The sequence below is a fragment of the Bos mutus genome, chromosome 3, assembly GCF_027580195.1.
Source record: "Bos mutus isolate GX-2022 chromosome 3, NWIPB_WYAK_1.1, whole genome shotgun sequence".
NCBI classification, from domain to species: domain Eukaryota; kingdom Metazoa; phylum Chordata; class Mammalia; order Artiodactyla; family Bovidae; genus Bos; species Bos mutus.
In genome coordinates, this window is record NC_091619.1 from 56,069,753 (window position 1) to 56,090,684 (window position 20,932).

Here is a 20,932-nt window from a genome sequence, read left to right on the forward strand (position 1 = left end):
AATGTTTTTCACTCACAAAAATTTGAGAATTTCTGTCCAGCCTACAGGGATAAATGCAAAAGTTATTTGGATGGAGATGCCTGTGCCCCAGCCTTTCCTTGCTACCCCAAAGACGGAAGAAGTCAATATTTCCAGCACACCTGTGACACTTTGTGACACACAACTGTGTCACCACACATTGGAGGGGAAGCTAGGCACATTTTCATGGAGACGATACAAAAAACTCTCATTGTGAAACTAGTGCTTATATGCCCGTACTGTTCTGCCTGTGATTTGTACTTTTATCTTATGTGAATATGTGAACATCATGAATGGTAGGACTACAACCCAAGGATTCTGCTTTTCCATCTGATTCTCTGCTATCCATCCATCTGCCATTCATCTGTCTAACATTTACTGATTTAATACAATCTGTCAAACTCTCCTACTGTCTTGGGGAATTCAAGGTTAACTATTTCTTAGATATAAGCCACATGATTTCATGGTTTAATGACTTACAGTGGCTTTTAAAGTATCATACAGTATTGACAGAATAGCAAAAGCTCAGGCAAGCAACAATACCTGCCATCTCAGCAAACAATCTAAACAACTTAGTATCATGAAAACTTTTCTAACTTGTTTTGTGAAGATTGTATAATCCTGCCCCTTATGAAAAAGGTAACGGGTTGACTGAAAATGTTCATGTAGTTTGACATTGTTAGATGGGAGAGTTACCTGTAGCCTGTTGTGACTTATTTTCCTTTCTTGGGCTCCGACATCACTGTGGATGGACTGCAACCGTGAAATTAAAAGATACTTGCTTCTTGGAAGAAAAGCTATGACAAACAGATAGCATATTAAAAAGCAGAGACATCACTTTGCCAACAAAGGTCCATACAATCAAAGCTATGGTTTTTCCAGTAGTCACGTACAGATGTAAGAGTTGGACCATAAGGAGGGCTGAGCGCCCAAGAACTGATGCTTTTGAATTGTGGTTCTGGAGAAGACTCTTCAGAGTCCTTTGGACAGCAAGATCAAGCTGTCCATTCTAAAGGAGATAAACCCTGAATATTCATTGGAAGGACTGATGCTGAAGTTGCAATACTTTGGCCACCTGATTCAAAGAGCTGATTCATTGGAAAAGACCCTGATGCTGAGAAAGATTGAAGGCAGGAGAAGGGGGCAACAGAGGATGAGATGGTTGGATGGAATCACTGACTCTATGGACATGAATTGGAGCAAACTCTGGGAGACAGGGAAGCCTGGTGTGCAGTCCATGAGGTCGCAAAGAGCTGGTCACAATCTAGAGACTGAACAACAACAAACCTGTAGCCGACTTTTAACTTTTCCAAAAGAGGACAAAAAAAGATTAGATTTTTTTTTAATTAGCCAGGATCCATTCTTCAAGAGCTTTATATTATAGCTAATCAGATATTTTAAGGCAAGTACTAGAAAGAATAACTTTATGCCCAATTAGGTACCTATTATAATACTGCTTGTCTAGTCTTCTTAGAACTTGACCTGAAGCTTGTTGTCTCAGGAGTCAGAGAAGGCATATACAGTAACCCAGGGATAACTTATCAGAGAAGGCAATGGCACCCCACTCTAGTACTCTTGCCTGGAGAATCCTACGGGTGGAGAAGCCTGGTAGACTGCAGTCCATGGGGTCTCAAGAGTCGGACACGACTGAGTGACTTCACTTTCACTTTTCACTTTCATGCATTGGAGAAGGAAAGTGTTCTTGCATGGAGAATCCCAGGGACGATGGAGCCTGGTGGGCTGCCATCTATGGGGTCGCGCAGAGTCGAACACGACTGAAGCGACTTAGCAGCAGCAGCAGCAGCAGGGATAACTTCTACAACTAATATCAAAGAAGATATAAATGTTGATAAAGCTAAGCTTTAGTTAATTAACTAACCCTTAACTGAAGCATTGGGAGGACCAGACTTTTTTCAAGAGTTCTGCCAGTCTTAACATGGAGTCAGAATTTTTATCTTCTCCCCACTCCCCCCTTTCTGCCACAAGCAAACTTACGTCTCCAATTTGATTTTATATTAATGCTGTCATAATTCTACTGGTTAATATTAACAAAATATCCAAGAAAGTCAGAAATTTCATGTTACAAAAGAGTTAGATGCCTGGTTGCCAGTGGACACACTTCTAGATCATACTTGTTTCCTGGGGTATTTTAGAATGCTACTACTCATTTCTTTTCATACTTTCTCAGCAATGTTCTATTATTACTCCAAAAAATTTTGGAAAGTGTTTTCCTAAAGAGAAGAAAAAGGGAAAAAGGCATAGAAGGTGCTAGGGAAAGAATCAATATAGGCTACTGAATTTTTAAGGTAAAGGTAATTATTAGAACAAGGTCCTGTGAGATTGCACTTGAAACCAGTTATCCTTTAAGTTTGGTTTTTCTTCCATCTTCAGTTACTTAGCTGTCAAACATTCCAAGGAAGCCTCACCTCAGGACCTTTGCAGTTGCTATTGCTCCTACCAGAATGATCTTTCCCAAGTTATTTGCATACCCTCAGTCTCATCGCCTTCAGGTCTAGCCACATGTCACTTGAGAGCTTTCTCAAACACCCCTCTAAAGTAGCCCCCCTCCCCACCTTAGATTATTTCTAGTCTCTTAACCTTTATTTTTCTTCATTATACCTGACTACTGATGGTCATTTTATATTGTAATTTTATATATATATTTGCTTGTTTATAAATTCAGGGATTTGTCTCTTCTCCCAACTGGTCCTCAATAAATGTTTGTTAAGTGAATAGCACTTTGAAAGTCACATATCTATTAAGTCCATATTCTTCAATCTGACATTCAGGGTCCTATACATTCAGAGTTTAACTTAGTTTTGCAGTCTTTTATGGGAAAATAGGGTCAAAAGTAAGCTGGGGACATGTCATGCTGCTACTGCTAAGTCGCTTCAGTCGTGTCCGACTCTGTGCGACCCCATGGACTGCAGCCTACCAGGCTCCTCTGTCCATGGGATTTTCCAGGCAAGAGTACTGGAGTGGGGTGCCATCGCCTTTTCCAGGGGACATGTCATGGAGTACCTTAAATACAGACTGAGAAATTGTAGTGCTTTGGCTTTAGTATGCCCAGTGGAGCTATACAGCCTCATGGAGTGTGAGTCTTCTCTGCAATCCTATGAATGTTCCCAACAGGATCAGGGTATGCAGTTACCCCAAGAGCACCCAGGAAGAGCATCCTATTACAGTAAGCAGCTTTATAAATAGTATAGTATAAAGTTAAACTAAGTTGACCTCAGATGGGATACAGTAGAAGGTGCTGAAGCCTATGGGGCTCCTTCAAATCATCATGTTATATTAGGAAATTTGTATCACTGTTTTGCATAGAAATCTTCAATGCCTCCTCATTGTTTATTGATTCAACTATAAACTCCACTCCTTTACCTTTTAAATCCCAGTCTTTCTACAATTATTTATTAATATAGAAATACTAAAAAAATGTTCAGTGTAATCAATAACTCAGGTTAAACGAACTACATTTTTCATTCTTGCATATCTTCTTTTCTGCCTCTGTATCCTTTTCTCATACTATCCCTCTGTTTAGAATTTCTTCCAGAGCATGATCTCTGATTGTCAAAATAATACCTCCATTCCCTTTACAACCTGTGAAAGCTCTCTCCCTCCTTTGAATCGCTTTACCCCTTAACACACCTTCTCTCTGCCTATATTATAATTGCATTTGTAATTTACCTTATATCATAATATGGATCCCCATAACATTTAATGCAACGCATTTTTCACAGTTAGTGTTCAGTTAATGGTTGTAGAATTTGATTAATTCTCTTTAAAAGGATTTTAAGATCTTCCAAGGACAGTTATAATTTTGTCAAGGAATGTATACCATCTTTCATTAGAGGATGACTTTTGCAACTAATATTCACAGCTAATTACTCATTTAGTATTGATAGCAACACAGCTCAGAAATTTTAAACATACATGAACATTCTCAGCAGCATTTTCTGTTCCTTTTCTGTGCCCATGGCCATCTTTCAGGTCAAGCAGGTGCATGTTAGAGAACATGCAGTCAGCATTCAGTTCCTAATAAAGTAGTGAGAAGAGTGCCATTCTAAAAATATAAAACAAGAAGACTGTTTGGACAAACTAGCTACTTTAAAGTTACTTTACAGTTGTTTTTAGGATAAATTCTGGATTTCTGTTGAGTAAATGATAAGGTAAACAAAATACTTAAATAACAAATCTATATTACAGCCGCCTGCCTCAACAACTCAATCAGCTGTTTTTCTGGTTATCTGATTTACAATTTTGCATTAAATCTTGAAAACAATGGCCTGATTCTCCTATGCAAATGAGTTCACCCATATACCCAGCTGTATTCTTTACTGTGTTCCGGGCCCAGAAACAAGGAAAAGGAGTTTGTCAACTATTGAGGGCAATGTCTCCATTTGTATAGATGCATAACAGTACAAAGGTTAAAGTGTCTGCCTGCAGTGCGGGAGACCTGGGTTCGATCCCTGGGTCAGGAGGATCCCCTGGAGAAAGAAATGGCAACCCACTCCAGTATTCCTGCCTGGAGAATCCTATGGACGGAGGAGCCTGGTGGGCTACAGTCCACAGGGTCGCAAAGAGTCAGACACAACTGAGCGACTTCAGTCACTCACTCATTCATAACAGTACAAAAGAAACATGTAAAATTAACAACAGGATATTTTTTTCATCTCTAGGGACCAAGAGGACCAGATGGTCCCTTAGGAGAACAGGGTATACAAGGTACCAAGGTAATCATTTATTTTCTCATTTCATATGCAGTTAAATATTTTTGAGCCTGTATTTCCTACCTGTCTAAACACTGATGTATTTTCTTATAAAAGTATGATTCTAATTTTTAAGTCTAATTATGAAATGTACATAAAGTTTTCACTGTACTCACAGAAATGTGTTTTTGTGTTTTTGAAATATGCATTTAATGTCTTACTTTTTTGGTATGTGAATGTATGTGTGTAAGACCATAATTCCCATTCTTATTAACTCACCTGTTATTGATTCTTGTTAGGGTGAAACAGGAGATCAAGGAAAAAGAGGGCCTCATGGTCTCATTGTGAGTAGTAAAATATTTCACGTTAATGATAAACATATACAATCTTCCATTTTTCTTGGTCTGTGATTCATATTTGAGGAGGGAGCTGCTTGACCCAGGCATTTTCTTTCTCGTGTAGGGTAAGACTGGAAACCCTGGAGAGAGAGGAGTTCAAGGAAAACCAGTAAGTAATTAAAAATAATCAAACCATAAATATATTTTATCCATTTTATCCTCTGATACGACTCTTGTTTAGTAATCAGTATGTTAGACTAAGAGAATGTAAGTTATTTTCCTCCTTTAGTCCTTAGGTCATTCTTTCATTGGGGCAAATTGCTTACTCATTCTGGGCCTTTTCTGTACCTATCTATAAACTGATAGTGGTAAGTGACACTTTAACTTCATCTGATTATGATAGTTTTTCTGTAAAACCCATTTCAAGATAAAGTAGTGTGATATCATATAAATATAATGGAACATTATGAAGCTAATGTAAGAAACTTCTTTAAGGCCTCATGCCTGGTTTCATTTTAACTGAACTTGTGTTGTTTGGACCCTTGGCGTGTGCAGCTGTGTGTGTCTTTATATTTCCCATGGCCCTACTCTAAGAGTTTTTAATATCATATAATGCTAAATATTTTCCTACCATCAAAAGTCTCAGAATTATACAATTTTTTTCACTGGGACATAAGTCCTGTGGTTATGAATATTAATTGAAGGGAAGAATATATGTTTTTAAAAAGAGAAATATATTCACATACACATGTATGTTACTCATATATACATGTATAATTTTGAATACACGAGCTTAAACGTATGGGTTTTTTATTTCATTTTAAGCATAGTTTTTAATGTCATTTTGATCTGTTATATACATATATGTATAATTTAAAGTTATACAGTTTAAATATACGGCAACTGAATAGTCAGAAAAGGATAGGACAAAATTGCTTTAGTTGCTGTAGTAGTTATTACTAATGTCACTGGATTCACTTGCTCGTCTATGAAATCTGCTGCCCCCTGCCTGTTGTTTTCCATAATAGCATTACATTTGACAACGGTCAAACCTACAGTAGCAGAGACTTAAGAGAAAAACGGTTGTATCCAGGGAAAGAACTTGTTTGTGAGACTATATTATTAATTGAAGTCACTCTGAAAGACTATTTCTGAGTATTAATATTCATCATCTGAGTTTCTTTTATATCAGTGTATAAATGTAAACAGTGTTTACATTTATTTTACATTTATTTATATAAACAGTGTTTCTGGAGATTCTTCCATGTTGCTGCACTGTACACAAAATTAATATTTGTGATGAACGGAAACATTGGGAATTTTTCAAGTCTGTTCTTCTTATTTTAGAAAAATGAAACCAGGAGAAATTAAATTACTTACACATATTGTACATTGTTGACATTCCTTAGATTTTACCTTCATGTTCAGCTTATCACATATGCCTGGATAAATATAATATTAGGTATCTGGTTTCCTCAACCAAAAAACCAGCAATTTTTGGTTGAGGAAAACAAATGGTTCTTACTAGAACTTAACTAGCTGACAGCAAATAAGTCTCATAGACTATTGCAAGAGTAAAGTTACGTTAGCAGATGACAGTACAAAATGAGTTAATACTAACTGTTGAGGTTTACTTAGATTTATACATACATCATCCCCTTGGTCTTGATTGAACTGAAAGAGACTTGAGATCTGAAGAAAACTAGGATCAATCAATCCAACAAATCTAGATGCCCCCCAGATACATTTGATCCTGCACAGTAATCTCAGTGTCTCTAGTCATTTTTTCACTGTCAACAATCAGACAGTGCTTATAATAGAAAGATACACTGGAGGTCAGATTGACCTTTGTTTTAGTGCATGCTGCTAATAATGTATAGTCTTGGCTAGGTTGGATAGCTTTTCAGATCATATTTTCTTCATGTGTAAAATAGACATCTCTAAATTGTCATGGAACTGATGCTTTTGAACTGTGGTGTTGGAGAAAACTCTTGAGAGTCCCTTGCAGCAAGGAGATCCAACCAGTCCATCCTAAAGGAAACCAGTCCTGAATATTCATTGGAAGGACTGATGCTGAAGCTGAAACTCCAATACTTTGGCCACCTGATGCAAGGAACTAACTCATTTGAAAAGACCCTGATGCTGGGAATGATTGAAGGTGGGAGGAGAAGGGGACAACAGAGGATGAGATGGTTGGATGGCATCACCGACTTAATGGACATGAGTTTGAGTAAGCTCCAGGAGTTGGTGATGGACAGGGAAGCCTGGTGTGCTGCAGTCCATGGGGTCGCAAAAAGTCAGACACCACTGAGCAACTGAACTGAACTGAACTGACTGAAATGGTCATAATGCTAAAACTAGGTATTAAATGAAAATTCCTAGCACATATAGTTCTCGGCTCGTCCAAATAAACAGAAGTATACTTGTTATGTTGTTGTTCAGTTGCTCAGTCATGTCTGACTCTTTGCAACCCCATGGACTGTAGCACACAGATTTCCTTGTCCTTCACTCTCAGTGCTCAAGCTCATGTCCACTGAGTCAATGATGCTATCTAACCATCTCATTCTCTACTGCCATCTTCTCCATTTGCCTTCCATCTTTCCCAGCATCAGGATCTTTTCTAATGAGTCAGCTCTTCGCATCAGGTGGTCAAAGTATTGGAGCTTCAGCTTTAGTATCAGTCCTTCTAATGAATATTCAGGATTGATTTCATTTAGAATTGACTGGTTTGATTGCCTTGCAGTCCAAGGGACTCTCAAGAGTCTTCTCCAGAACCACAATTCAAAAGCATCAATTCTTCAGCATTCAACTTTCTCTATGGTCCAACTCTCACATCTGTGCATCACTACTGGAAAAGCCATAGCTTTGACTATACAGACCTTTGTTGGCAAAGTGATGTCTCTGCTTTTAAATGCACTGTCCAGGTTTGTCATAGCTTTTCTTCAAAGGAGGAAGCGTCTTTTACTTTCAGGGCTACAGTCACCACCTGCAGTGATTTTAGAGCTCAAGGAAATAAAATCTGCTATTGTTTTAATTTTTTCCCTATCTATTTGCCATGAAATGATGGGACCAGATACCATGATCTTAGTTTTTTGAATGTTGAGTTTGAAGCCAGCTTTTTAACTCTCCTCTTTCTCCATCATCAAGAGGCTTTTTATTTCCTCTTGACTTTCTTCCATTGGGGTAGTATCATCTGCATATCTGAGGTTATTGATATTTCTCCTGGGAATCTTGATTCCACCTTGTGCTTCATCCGGCTCAGCATTTTGCATGATGTACTCTGCATACAAGTTAAATAAGTAGGGTGACAATATATAGCCTTGATGTACTTCTTTCCTAATTGGGAACCAATCCATTATTCCATGTCTGGTTCTAACTGTTGCTTCTTGACCTGCCTACACATTTCTCAGGAGACAGGTTAAGCGGCTGGTGTTCCCATCTCTTTAAGAGTTTTCCACAGTTTGTTGTGAGTCAAAGGCCTTAGCATAGTCAATGAAGCAGAAGTAGATGTTTTTTTGGAATTCCCTTGTATTTTCTGTGATCTAATAGATGTTGGCAATTTGATTTCTGGTTCCTCTGTCTTTTCTAAATCCAACTTGTACGTTTGCAAGTTCTCAGTTCACATACTGTTGAAACCTAGCTTGGAGAATTTTGAGCATTAACTTGCTTGCTTGCGAAATGAGTGTAATTGTGCAGTAGTTTGAGCATTCTTTGATATTGCTCTTCTTTGGAATTGGATGAAAACTGATCTTATCCATATTTGTCTATGGGCCAATGTTATTTCCTATACTTTTCTTCTATCTGTGGGTATATCTGACTCAGAGAATCAAGAAGAAAGGACATGATGCATTGTGTTATTAAGGTGATAAAGTCCACATAACTTATTAGTTTTCTAAATCTCATAAAAGAAACTATAAACAGTTCATTCATCATTGATTTTTATACAGATACTCTTTCAGTTAATGAGATGGGGGTATTAAATCCTCTACCTTCGATTTTTGTATTTGTCTATGACTCTAATTCTTTCAGATTTTGCTTTATACATTTTGAAACTATTTTTAGAGTATTTACATATGGTTATTATGTCTTCCCAATCAACGGACGCTTTTATTATCATAAAACGTTCCTCTTTCTGGTAATACTTTTTATTTTGAAATCTACTTTATTTGATATGAGTCTCTCTAGCTGTTTGCATGGCATATGTTTTTTATTCATTTATTTTCAAGCTATCTGTGCCTTGATGTTTAAAGTGAGTGTCTTAAAGTTACATCTTGCCTTTAAATTCATCCTGACAACCTCTGCCTTTTAATTAGTATTGGCTCCATTTCCACCTAATGCAGTTATTGACGTAGCTGCATTTAGGCCTCCCATTTTATGACAGTTTTTCCTTTGTCATGGTGGTGGTGTTCAGTGCCTTCTTCATTGTTGTTCAGTAGCTCAGGAGCGTCCACTTCTTTGTGACCCCATGGACTGTAGCACGCCAGGCTTCCCTGTCTTTCACCATCTCCCGGAGTGCCTTCTTTGGGCAGTGAATAACTTTGAGAACTCCATTTTAATTCAGTTATTGACTTTTTAACTATACTTCTTTTCATTATTACTTTTAAGTGGCTATTCTAGGTCAGAAGTCAGCGAACTATCTCTGAAAAGAGCCACAGGATATTTTAGGCTTTGTGGCCATGTAGTCTCTGGTGCAACTACTCAGCTCTAGTGTCATAGTGTGAAAGCAACCATAGACAGTATATAAAGAATGAGCTGCTGCTGCTAATGCTAAGTCACTTCAGTTGTGTCCGACTCTGTGCGACCCCATAGATGGCAGCCCACCAGGCTCCCCCTGTCCCTGGGATTCTCCAGGCAAGAATACTGGAGTGGGTTGCCATTTCCTTCTCCAGTGCATGAAAGTGAAAAGTGAAAGGGAAGTCACTCAGTCGTGTCGGACTCTTAGCGACCCCATATACTGCAGCCTACCAGGCTCCTCCATCCATGGGATTTTCCAGGCAAGAGTACTAGAGTGGGGTACCATTGCCTTCTCCCAAAGAATGAGCATGATTGTTCAAAAAAATTATTTACAAAATCAGGTGATGGTCCAGATTTGGCAGTCTGACTGTAGTTTCCCAAAAACTGATTTAGGGGTCACAGCCTAAGGTTCTAATGTCTACTTAGAGTTAATGTAGTAATACTTAACATAATAGTAAGAAATCTGTGGCCATATAAATTTGTTTACCAGCATCCTGTCTTACATGCTACACTTGTTTTATGTATTACATTTCTATATATGTTATAAAACCCCATATTTCAAAGTTAAAATTCTACTCTAATATAAATAGAATACTTTTTGTTTTACTATAAATTAAATACATGTTTTAGAGATATTTAGAAGGAAAGTAGTGATTTTTAAATGTATCCATGCATTTACTCTTTCTGGTGCTCTTAATTCTTTCTATATATGCACATTTCTAAGAGGTATATTTCCCTGAAGCCTGTAGAACTTCCTTTAGATTTCAAGCTCTTTTAGTGATGAATTCTCTTAGTTTTTCTTTATTTCACCTTTATTCTTGAAGGATATTTTCACTGATTACAGAATTCTGGGTCAATAAAGTGTTTTTTTTTTTTTTTTTTTTTTGCTTCCATTCAGTACTGATTCCATTCAGTGCTGTAAAAATGACATGCCATTTATTTTTGGCCTGCATTATTTCTGAAGAGTGGTCTACACTTACCTTTATCATTATTCCCCTGCATATAATGTATCATTTTTCTCTGACTGTTTTCAAGATTCTCTCTTTATCTTTGGTTTTCAGTAGTTTGATTGTGGGAGAAGGCAATGGCAACCCACTCTCGTACTCTTGCCTGGAAAATCCCATGGGCGGAGGAGCCTGGTAGGCTGCAGTTCATGGGGTCGTGAAGAGTCGGACAGGACTAAGCGACTTCACTTTCACTTTCCACTTTCGTGCATTGGAGAAGGAAATGGCAACCCACTCCAGTGTTCTTGCCTGGAGAATCCCAGGGATGGGGAAGCCTTGTGGGCTGCCATCTATGGGGTCGCACAGAGTCAGACATGACTAAAGTGACTTAGCAGCAGCAGCAGTTTGATTGTGATGTGCCTAGATGAGTTTTCTTCACATTTATCCAGCTTGAGGTTTGCTGATTTTTTTTCACGTGTAAATTAGCTTTCACGAAATTTGGAAATTAAAACTTTTTTTTTTCAAAAATTTTTTCTACCCCATTTTCTCTCTTCTTTCCTTCTTGTAGTCTAGTTAAATATATGTTATTCATTCTGATTACCTTAGATCCCTGTGGCCCTATCATTCCTAATTCAGTCTTTGTTCTTCCTGTTTTTTTTTTTTTTTAAACTGGATAGCCTAGATCTATCTTCCCTAACTTGTTAAGGAAGCCCTTTTAATTTTATTCTTGATATTTTATTTTAAACTTTTATTTGGATATTTAATTTTCAGTTCTATAATTGTTATTATTTCTTTTTATAGACACTCTTTTTATTCTGAGATTTCCTGTTTATCATAAGTACATTTTTATTTACATGAGTGAGCATTTTTATATTCAGTTCAGTTCAGTTGCTCAGTCATGTCCAACTTTTTGCGACCCCATGAATCACAGCACGCCAGGCCTCCCTGTCCATCACCAACTCCCGGAGTTCACTCAGACTCACGTCTGTCGAGTCAGTGATGCCATCCAGCCATCTCATCCTCTGTCGTCCCCTTCTCCTCCTGCCTCCAATCCCTCCCAGCATCAGAGTCTTTTCCAATGAGTCAACTCTTTGCATGAGGTAGCCAAAGTACTGGAGTTTCAGCTTTAGCATCAGTCCTTCCAAAGAAATCCCAGGGCTGATCTCCTTCAGAATGGACTGGTTGGATCTCCTTGCAGTCCAAGGGACTCTCAAGAGTCTTCTCCAACACCACAGTTCAAAAGCATCAATTCTTCGGCGCTCAGCTTTCTTCACAGTCCAACTCTCACATCCATACATGACCACAGGAAAAACCATAGCCTTGACTAGACGGACCTTTGTTGGCAAAGTAATGTCTCTGCTTTTGAATATGCTATCTAGGTTGGTCATAACTTTCCTTCCAAGGAGTAAGCATCTTTTAATTTCATGGCTGCAGTATTAACTACTTTAAAAATGTTGTGTGATCCTACTAAAATCTGTATTATCTTGAATCTGGTTTCCATTAATTGCCTTTTCTTATAAATATGGGAGATTTTCCCTGTCAAGTAATTTTAAACTATATCTTGAATATTTTGACTTATTCATTGTGGAAACTCTAAAGTCTGTTATATTTCTTTGAAAAGTATTGTTTGTTTTTTAATTTGGCAGGCATTTAACTTGGTGACCTAACTCCAAGTTTTCTCTCTTTTGTGAGTAGATGGCTGCTGAAATCTCTGTTAAGTGCTTTTAACCTTGTCTGATCAACTTAGAGTCTGATGTACCAATACAAACCTACACATGATTATTTAAAATAGAAGGGCACTGAATGTTTCATTTCTCATGGAAATAAGTAAAAAGCAGTTTTTATAGTGAAAAACCTTGACATTGGAATCAGACATATTCAAAATCAGATTCTGGTTCTTCCACTTATCGCTGTATTGACTTAGTACAAATTATTTGACCCTTCTGAACTGCAGTTTTCCTATCAGTAAAATGAGATACATTTATAGTTATAAAAAAAATCATGCTCATTATGTTCCTAGCACAGGCCCTCAATAAATAGCAACCACTATAGTCATTATCTTCCTGGCACCACTGGCATCATTGCTGATATGCATCATGGAGCAAGGAGTTGTACTACAGACAAGGTATTTCAGTAGCCTTATAGCCTTAAAGGGAATCTGAAAAGCCTTAAAAGGAATTTTTACTTTGTGCCAGCTTGTTCTTTTCTTTTTCATCTCCAATAAAAATAATTAGGGTCCATTTAGATCATTTCAGAGCTTTGCCAAACAGCATTTATGCAGCATTAGCAGTATTAAAAGTACATATCAAGCTTAATATTGTGTCCAGTCACACTTTACAAAGCAAATTGGGCAAGTATTATTTAAGGTTCTAAGTGCTTTATGTTTCAAATGGTGTATCAGGCATAGAGGGATCCCTTATATTGATCTGGTCTTAATTTAGGAGTATATGGGTAACATCTGATTTTCATGACTGAAATATGGTCTTAGTCAGATGAGAGACCACAAGATTTTACAAATCTGCCTTTCTCTAATCGCTTCACCAGTGGCTCAGCAGTAAAGAATCCACCTGCAATGCAGGACGCGGGTTCAGTTCCTGGGTTGGGAAGATCTCCTGGAGAAGGAAATGGCAACTCTCTCCAGTAGACTTGCCTGGAAAATCCCATGGGCAGAGAAGCCTGGCAGACTACAGTCCACGGGGTCACAAAAGAGTCATACACAACTGAGCAGCCAAACAACAACAACTACTTTCTCTAATCAGACAATCATATGTAACTAAACATAGCATTGATTATTATAACTTAGATTTTTTGTTCCTGGAAATTTTTAATATCTTCCAATTCCATATCAATTTTTAGATTTTAAATTTAAGATAAAAGGATAATTGTGATCTGCTATATAATTGCCAAACTTCCCAAAGGCAATAATTTAGAAGAGTAGGAGTAGCAAATTGCAAATAGATAAGGGCAGTATTTTATATATCATTAGTAATCATCAGTATCTGGTACACAGTACATGCTCAGTTATACTTTGAATGGAAGGATCAAAGAGGACCTGGAATTAGATTTAGAGTTTTATAGCCCTGGTGTCTCAGACAATAAAGAATCCTGCAATATAGGAGACCTGGGTTAGATTCATGGGTTGGAAGGATGCCCTGGAGAAGGAAACGGCTACCCACTCCAGTGTTCTTGCCTGGAGAATTCCATGGACAGAGGAGCCTGACAGGCTACAGTTCATGGGGTTGCAAAGATTAGGATATGACAGAGCAATTTTCACTTTACATATCATTTTAGAATATACCTCCATGTCTAAGATTCTATTTTATGTTACCGTGGATAGCATGGTGTAAAAATGGGATAAAATAAAGAACACTGGAGAGGTCCGATTTGATCATTTCTGGTCATTAGGTTCTGAGACCCTTGTGCCTTCCCAGGCTATAAGAGCATAAGTCACACTCCTTTATTTCTTGCCTGGAAAATCCCATAGACAGAGGAGCCTGGCAGTCTACAGTCCATGATCACAAAGAGTTGGATATGAGTGACTGAGTGACTGAGCATACACACAGTTCTAAAGAACTCCTATGACTCATTGACAGAATAATAAACAACAATGGCAAAATGAGCAAAAGGACTTGTGTAACCATTCCTCTAAAGGAGATCTATAAATGGCCAATAAATACATAAAAAGATTCTCAGTATGACTCATCTTTAGGGAAATGAAAATCAAGACCACACTGAGATACCACTTCCCACCAAGGGTAACTATTATCTCACATACATACACACACACACACACACACACACGCCCCTACACCTATATATGAAGAAAAAATAATCAGTGCTGACAAGGATGTGGAGAAATAGGAATCCTTGTGCCATGCTGGTGGGAATGTAAAATGGTGGGGCTGCTGTGGAAAGCAGTTTAGCCAGCTCCTCAAATTGTTGAACATAGAATTATATATTAATCCATCAACCCATATAACTCACTTCTAGGTACCCCAAAGAGTGTAAAGTACAGATACAAACAAATACTCGTATATTAACGTTTATAGGAGTGTTAGACATAATAACCAAAGTGTAGAAAACCTGAATTGTTTATTGATGATTAATGGATAAACAAAATGTGGTATATACATACAGCCGAATATTATTCAACCTTAAAAAGAAGGAAGTCTTGACACATACTACAAATGGATGGATCTTTATGCTACATGAAATAAGCCAGACACAAAAGAAGAAATATTGTATGATTCCATGTATATAAGACCCTTTAATTACCTACTTTGACTGCTGCTGCTTCTGCTAAGTCGCTTCAGTCGTGTCTGACTCTGTGCGACCCCATAGATGGCAGCCCACCAGGCTCCTCCGCTCATGGGAGTTTCCAGGCAAGAGTACTGGAGTGGGTTGCCATTGCCTTCTCCACCTACTTTGACTATTTTAAGTCAAATTCATAGAGACAGAAAGTAGAATTGTGGTTGCCAGGGGAGGCGGGTGGGGGATAGGGAGCTATTTAATGGGTACAGAGTTTCAGTTTGGGAAGATAAACAATTCTGAAAGTGGATGGTGGTAATGATGGTGAACACAACCATGTGGATATACTTACTGCCACAGCACTCTAAATTTACACATACTGCACACTTTAAAATTACTAAAATGTGGATTATATGTGATGCGTATTTTACCACAAAATAAAAAATAAAGAATAGATAAAGATAGAAAAATTAGATGGGAGGATCGTAAAAGAAAGCTGAGGTATGAAAACTAAAACATTTTCAAACATCACTTTTTCTCTAAGCTTTACCTTTGTTTATTCAGGGTTTACAAGGACCCCCAGGGAGTACTGGAGACAGGGGACTTACAGGAGAACCAGTAAGTATACTTTTATGTATTTCTAATTGTGTTTTTCTCATAATGTATTTTACCTGTCTCTTATTATTGCTCTGTTGTTCTGTGGCTGGTATGTTTTTGAAATCAACATTTATCATGAGCAGTTAATTATAAGAATGAATACTTTGCTGTGAAGATAATTTATAGTGCCTTCCTGGTTTCATAAAGTCAAATTTGGTTCTGTTTATCTGAAACCATTAAAGCTTCATGTATTTCTATTTTAAACAAATATAATTCTGTTTTATTGACTCAGAATTTTTTTTTTAACAGCTTTCTGTTTATATAATAATTATTATACTCCCCCAACACATACACACACACAAAATCACATTTATGAGGGCAACTCTATAATAAAAGACCATATAGAGAAGCCAGACTCTACACGTAATGGGCCAAAATGTGGAAACTTGACAGAAATGCTAGTAGGTCAATAATTCAAAAACTTACATCACATTTTCATACATATGACTCAGTTATAGATTCTCCATGGAAAATGAACTGTGAAAATGAAATACCTTGCCACACCTTCTTTCTCACAATATATTCTTTATTGCCTATGAAGTCATTCTTCTGGCTAATGGTATCAGCTGTAATGTGCAGTAACATGCTCCTAAGATTTACAATACAAATAGTTTTTGAAACTACTGTGTGGTTGATCTTATCCATCACATGACACAAAAGTTTATAAGTGGTTTTTGCACAGTTCATTTAGCTAGTATGAAGGGGAAAATTCTAATAGTCAAAGAACTATTCTTACCCATCTGTGTTCATTTCCTGCTTTATATATTTAACCTGTGGGATAAGCTCTTCAAACAATAAGTAAAGATTTGGCTATGTGTGTAATTTTTCCGAAAATAGAATCTTAAATGTGATATTGATTTTATCAAACTAAATTCTTCTCAGTTTTCTCTGGTTTGTATCTCTTAACCTGCCTTCCCAATTCTAATATTTATTTGATCAAAAATCATGCAAATATCTAAATATCTCTTTCTTCTAAAGAGACTATAGCTCCTTGAAGTCAGAGACCATTTTTTTTCATCTTTGCCATCCTCTTTCCTAGTACAATATCTGGCATATTTATCTATCTAGTGAATATTTGTTAAACAGCACTAACCAGAAGTGGTATAACCATATACCCAATGATGTAATCATTTAGCTGGTAATATTAGCTGAAGTGAAACAACATTAAAACTAATCTTAATAAAGAATGCATTTAAGTCACAATAAGCATTATCAACGGAGCTATGGCAACAATAGAGATAATATCAAGTTTTATACAAAAAAAGATTTACTGTTGTAACTGTAAATGACTAAATGGCTGAAAAAGCTTAAAAATTGACATTCAGGTCCCAGGGTCAGTGGCTCTGGTAAATAAAATATAAAGCAATTTGTAATGGGTGTGATGGGCTTTGTTTCACATATTTGAGCTACCTAGTAAAATCTAAGGGAATGTATAACAAAATAAACCATCTTAATCTAGGGTTAGGGAAACTTCCGGAAGAGGAGAATTTGTGCTGTGAACTGAAGGATGAAGAGTGGGTTACTTAAGCAAATATGGGGAAAAGTCATTCCAGAGAGAAGTCATGACCTGGGAGAAAGCCTTATATATTAATCTGAAGATCTAAAAGAAGGCCAGTGTGACTGTGACACAGGGAATCGAGTGGGAAGTAAGTACAAGATGAGGATGGAAAGGGAGGCAGGGGACAAAACACATGCAACTCTATAAGCCCCATTCCCAAGATATGTATTTTTAGCCTAAAAACAATGGGATATCATTGAAGGGATAGGGCTAATTTTATGATTGTCTTATTGTTTCATAAAGCTCACCCAAACCAAATAGGAATGGACCAAGAAAGCCTTTCTGTTACAACAGTCCAGATAAGATACAGTAGAACTTTTTTGATTAGCAGAGAAAAAAGTAGGTATAAAATATTCCAAATGAGATAAAATCAACAGGAGAAAGATGTAAAGTATGTGAAATATCTGAAGTATGGTTTCTAAGGTTGTGGCTTGAAGTATCAGTAGGTTATCTCTCATTGAAACTGAACCACAGCTGCTGAAACTCGTGTCCTAGAGCCCGCGCTTCGTAACAAGAGAAGTCACCACAGCGAGAAGCCAACATGCCACAATGAGAGTAGCCCTCACTCGCTGCAACTAGAGGAAGCCCACATGTGGCAGCAAAGGCCCAGTGCAACCAAAAATAAATAAATACAATTATGAAAAAACAGATTTTAGGAGATACACTAAATGTTAAAAGGGTTAAATGGTGGTTTGGGGTAATTTTTACTTTTATGTATATTCAAGTGTTCCATAGTGAACATATTTAGGGGGCGAAGTTGTCTTTAACATTATATTTTTAAAATAAAATGACAAGTCACAAACTGGGCAAATGTTATCAGTAAAACAGGACAGGAAAGAATTAATGTCCACAACATATAAAGAACTCTACAAAATTTTTTAAATGACTCCCAAAATACATGGGCAAAGAGCATGATCAGGCAACATGTAGAATATTACAAAAATCTGATAAACAAATGACAAAATATTCAACTTCACTGGTAGTCAAACATATAAAATTTTAAGATACTAGGTGCTCCATCAATAATGAAAAACTTAAAAAGTAACTTATTGATAAAATAATATTCTATGCTGGTATGAATTTAATGAAATAGATTATAATTTTATACATTGTGGAACGTTAATTTTTGCAGCCTTTCTGAAAGTTGACTTGAGGTTATGAGCAAATAATGCTATCATGTTTCTCTCAGTGTGTTTCTACTAGGGTAAAACAACATTCTGAGGAGAATCTATAAATTTTGAAATACTATGCATAACATGTAATAAACCATAATTGAAAAATATTAGTGACTTCTTAAAACCTTTAATGGCTGTGCTGTTGAGTAAGAAAATTTGTGATACCTACATACCAACCTTTTCATTCTAATTCAAATATTTATCTCAACTATTTGGCAATATTTTCTGATGTAACAGACTTAACATTCACTTACAGTCTAACTTGTATATAATAAAGCCTATAAAGCAAATTTTTATTGTAAAGAAGAATTAAAAACAATATAACTGTCTAGCATTAAGAAAATTATTAAATCATAGTACTGCAGAATGTTAAATGGAATATAATATTATATAGCTATTGAACACTTTTGTTGTGAAATATTTATAATATGAAATATTTGCATTTATAATAGACTCTTAAATATTAAACAGATAGTTATTTATAAATATGCTCCCACAAAAGAACTAGAAGGAAATATGCAAGTATATTTACAGTGTCATATCTGTAGACAGAATTACAGATGATTTACTTAATCTGTTTCTTTTTATAGTTTCCATACTTTTTGAATATTTTAAATGAAGATTAATACAACAACTTAGAAAAACATTTTAAGATAACCAACCATGTTGCAACTTTTTTCCTATTAATACATTTTTTTAAAGTGAAGTGTGTACAAAATTGTGATGGAATATAAGCTCATAGAATTTTAGCTATCTTATCGTTTTCTGAATCTAAAAATCACCTTCTTTGTACTATCTTTCAGAAAGACCAAAAACTGCAAACACCTTCTTTGGGTGGCTGGAAACATAGCATTAAATTGCAGTTGTCAAATAAGTGTTCTGGAGAAGGAAATTGCACCCCTCTCCTCTATTCTTCCCTGGGTAATCCCATGGACAGAGGAGCCTGGCCGGCTACAGTCCATGGGGCTGCAAAGAGTCAGACATGACTGAGTGAATAATACTTACTGAACAAGTGTTAATCTATCTAAAGTAATTTTGGATAGTTAAATGGCTTCACACACTAATTATTTAGTGTTTATTTACTTATACTATTAAGTATTACAGGGGAAAAGATCTCCATAAATGTCCCACATGCATTTTATTGCGCCCTAGTGATTATCCCATGTAAACATTGTTACAGTCATTCATATGAAATAGAAGAATTGTTCAACTGGACTCACTACTGTGATAAAATATATCATCTAGCAAACTCAAGCATATTTTCATTTCATTGGAGACCATATATTTGCTTCTTAAAAATGCTACTTTGTTTGCCATATATTTTTCAGGAATATTAAGTAGACCTATGATTGTCATGGGAGGTTCCCAGGTGGTGCAGTTGGTAAAGAATCCACCTGCTCAGTGCAAGAGACACGGGTTCAATCCCTGGGTCGGGAAGATCCCCTGGAGGAAGAAATGGCAACCCACTCAGTATTCTTGTCTGGAAAATCCCATGGGCAGAGGAGCCTGGTGGGCTATGGATCATGGGTCGCAAAGAGTTGACACCACTAATGACACACATGCACATGATTGTTATACTCATTAAATAAGATAATTCTGAAAGCCCTGGGCACTATATTAAATGTTTATTGAATGAATGAGTGATTTAGGGAATGAGAAAATGAAAGGCACATCCTTTCTTTCCTTTTCCTTTGAATCCAAACAAAGCTTAATATTATTAACAAAAAAAGATGAATCAACTAAAGATTTAATTTTGTTTATACAGAGTAAGGGACTTCCCTGGTGGCTCAGACAGTAAAGCATCTATCTACAGTACGGGAGACCTGGGTTTGATCCCTGGGTCATCTCTGTAGACAGAATTACAGATGATTTACTTAATCTGTTTCTTTTTGTAGTTTCCATACTTTTTGAATACTTTAAATGAACATTAATGCAACAACTTAAAAAAACATTTTAAGATAACCAACCATGTCACGACTTTTTTCCTATTAATACATTTTTTTAAAGTGAAGTGTGTACAAAATTGTGATGGAATATAAGCTCATAGAATTTTAACTATCTTATAATTTTCTGAATCTAAAAATCACCTTCTTTGTACTATTTTTCAGAAAGACCAAAAGCTTAGTATGATCCTCTGGAGAAGGCAATGGCAACCCACTCCAGTACTCTTGCCTGGAAAATCCCATGGACGGAGGAGCGTAGTAGGCTACAGTCCATGGGGTCGCAAAGAGTCGGACACGATTGAACGAATTCACTTCACTATACAGAGTAAAGTAATACATTGATAAATGTATTATGTGTTGTTAGATATGATATATTATAATTATATGCACGTATTAATTGAAATATAGAGTGAACTTTGTTTCTCACATCTTAAATTTTGTTTTAATATAGGGACCACGAGGACCACAAGGTGATGCTGGACCTCCTGGAGAAATGGGTGCTGAGGTAATTTTTCTTGGGGTTGTTTCTTGTTGGTTCATCAGTTCTCAGTATTTTTTGTAAGACTTTTCAAGGGTAAAGTTGATATCTTAGCTATATATTTTGAAGA

General features: G+C 36.6%; 1 protein-coding gene across 6 annotated transcripts in view; it reads left to right on the forward strand.

The window, feature by feature from the left end:
- The window catches only part of COL24A1 (collagen type XXIV alpha 1 chain), a 400,744-nt gene that overhangs the window by 263,059 nt on the left and 116,753 nt on the right, over window positions 1-20,932 (forward strand). For all 6 annotated transcript variants that reach the window (XM_070367752.1, XM_005888435.2, XM_070367754.1 and 3 more), the window contains 5 exons: window positions 4,698-4,751; window positions 5,027-5,071; window positions 5,190-5,234; window positions 15,556-15,609; window positions 20,776-20,829. In XM_070367752.1, coding sequence (XP_070223853.1) covers window positions 4,698-4,751; window positions 5,027-5,071; window positions 5,190-5,234; window positions 15,556-15,609; window positions 20,776-20,829 — 252 coding nt within the window. The remainder of the gene's footprint in view (window positions 1-4,697; window positions 4,752-5,026; window positions 5,072-5,189; window positions 5,235-15,555; window positions 15,610-20,775; window positions 20,830-20,932) is intronic.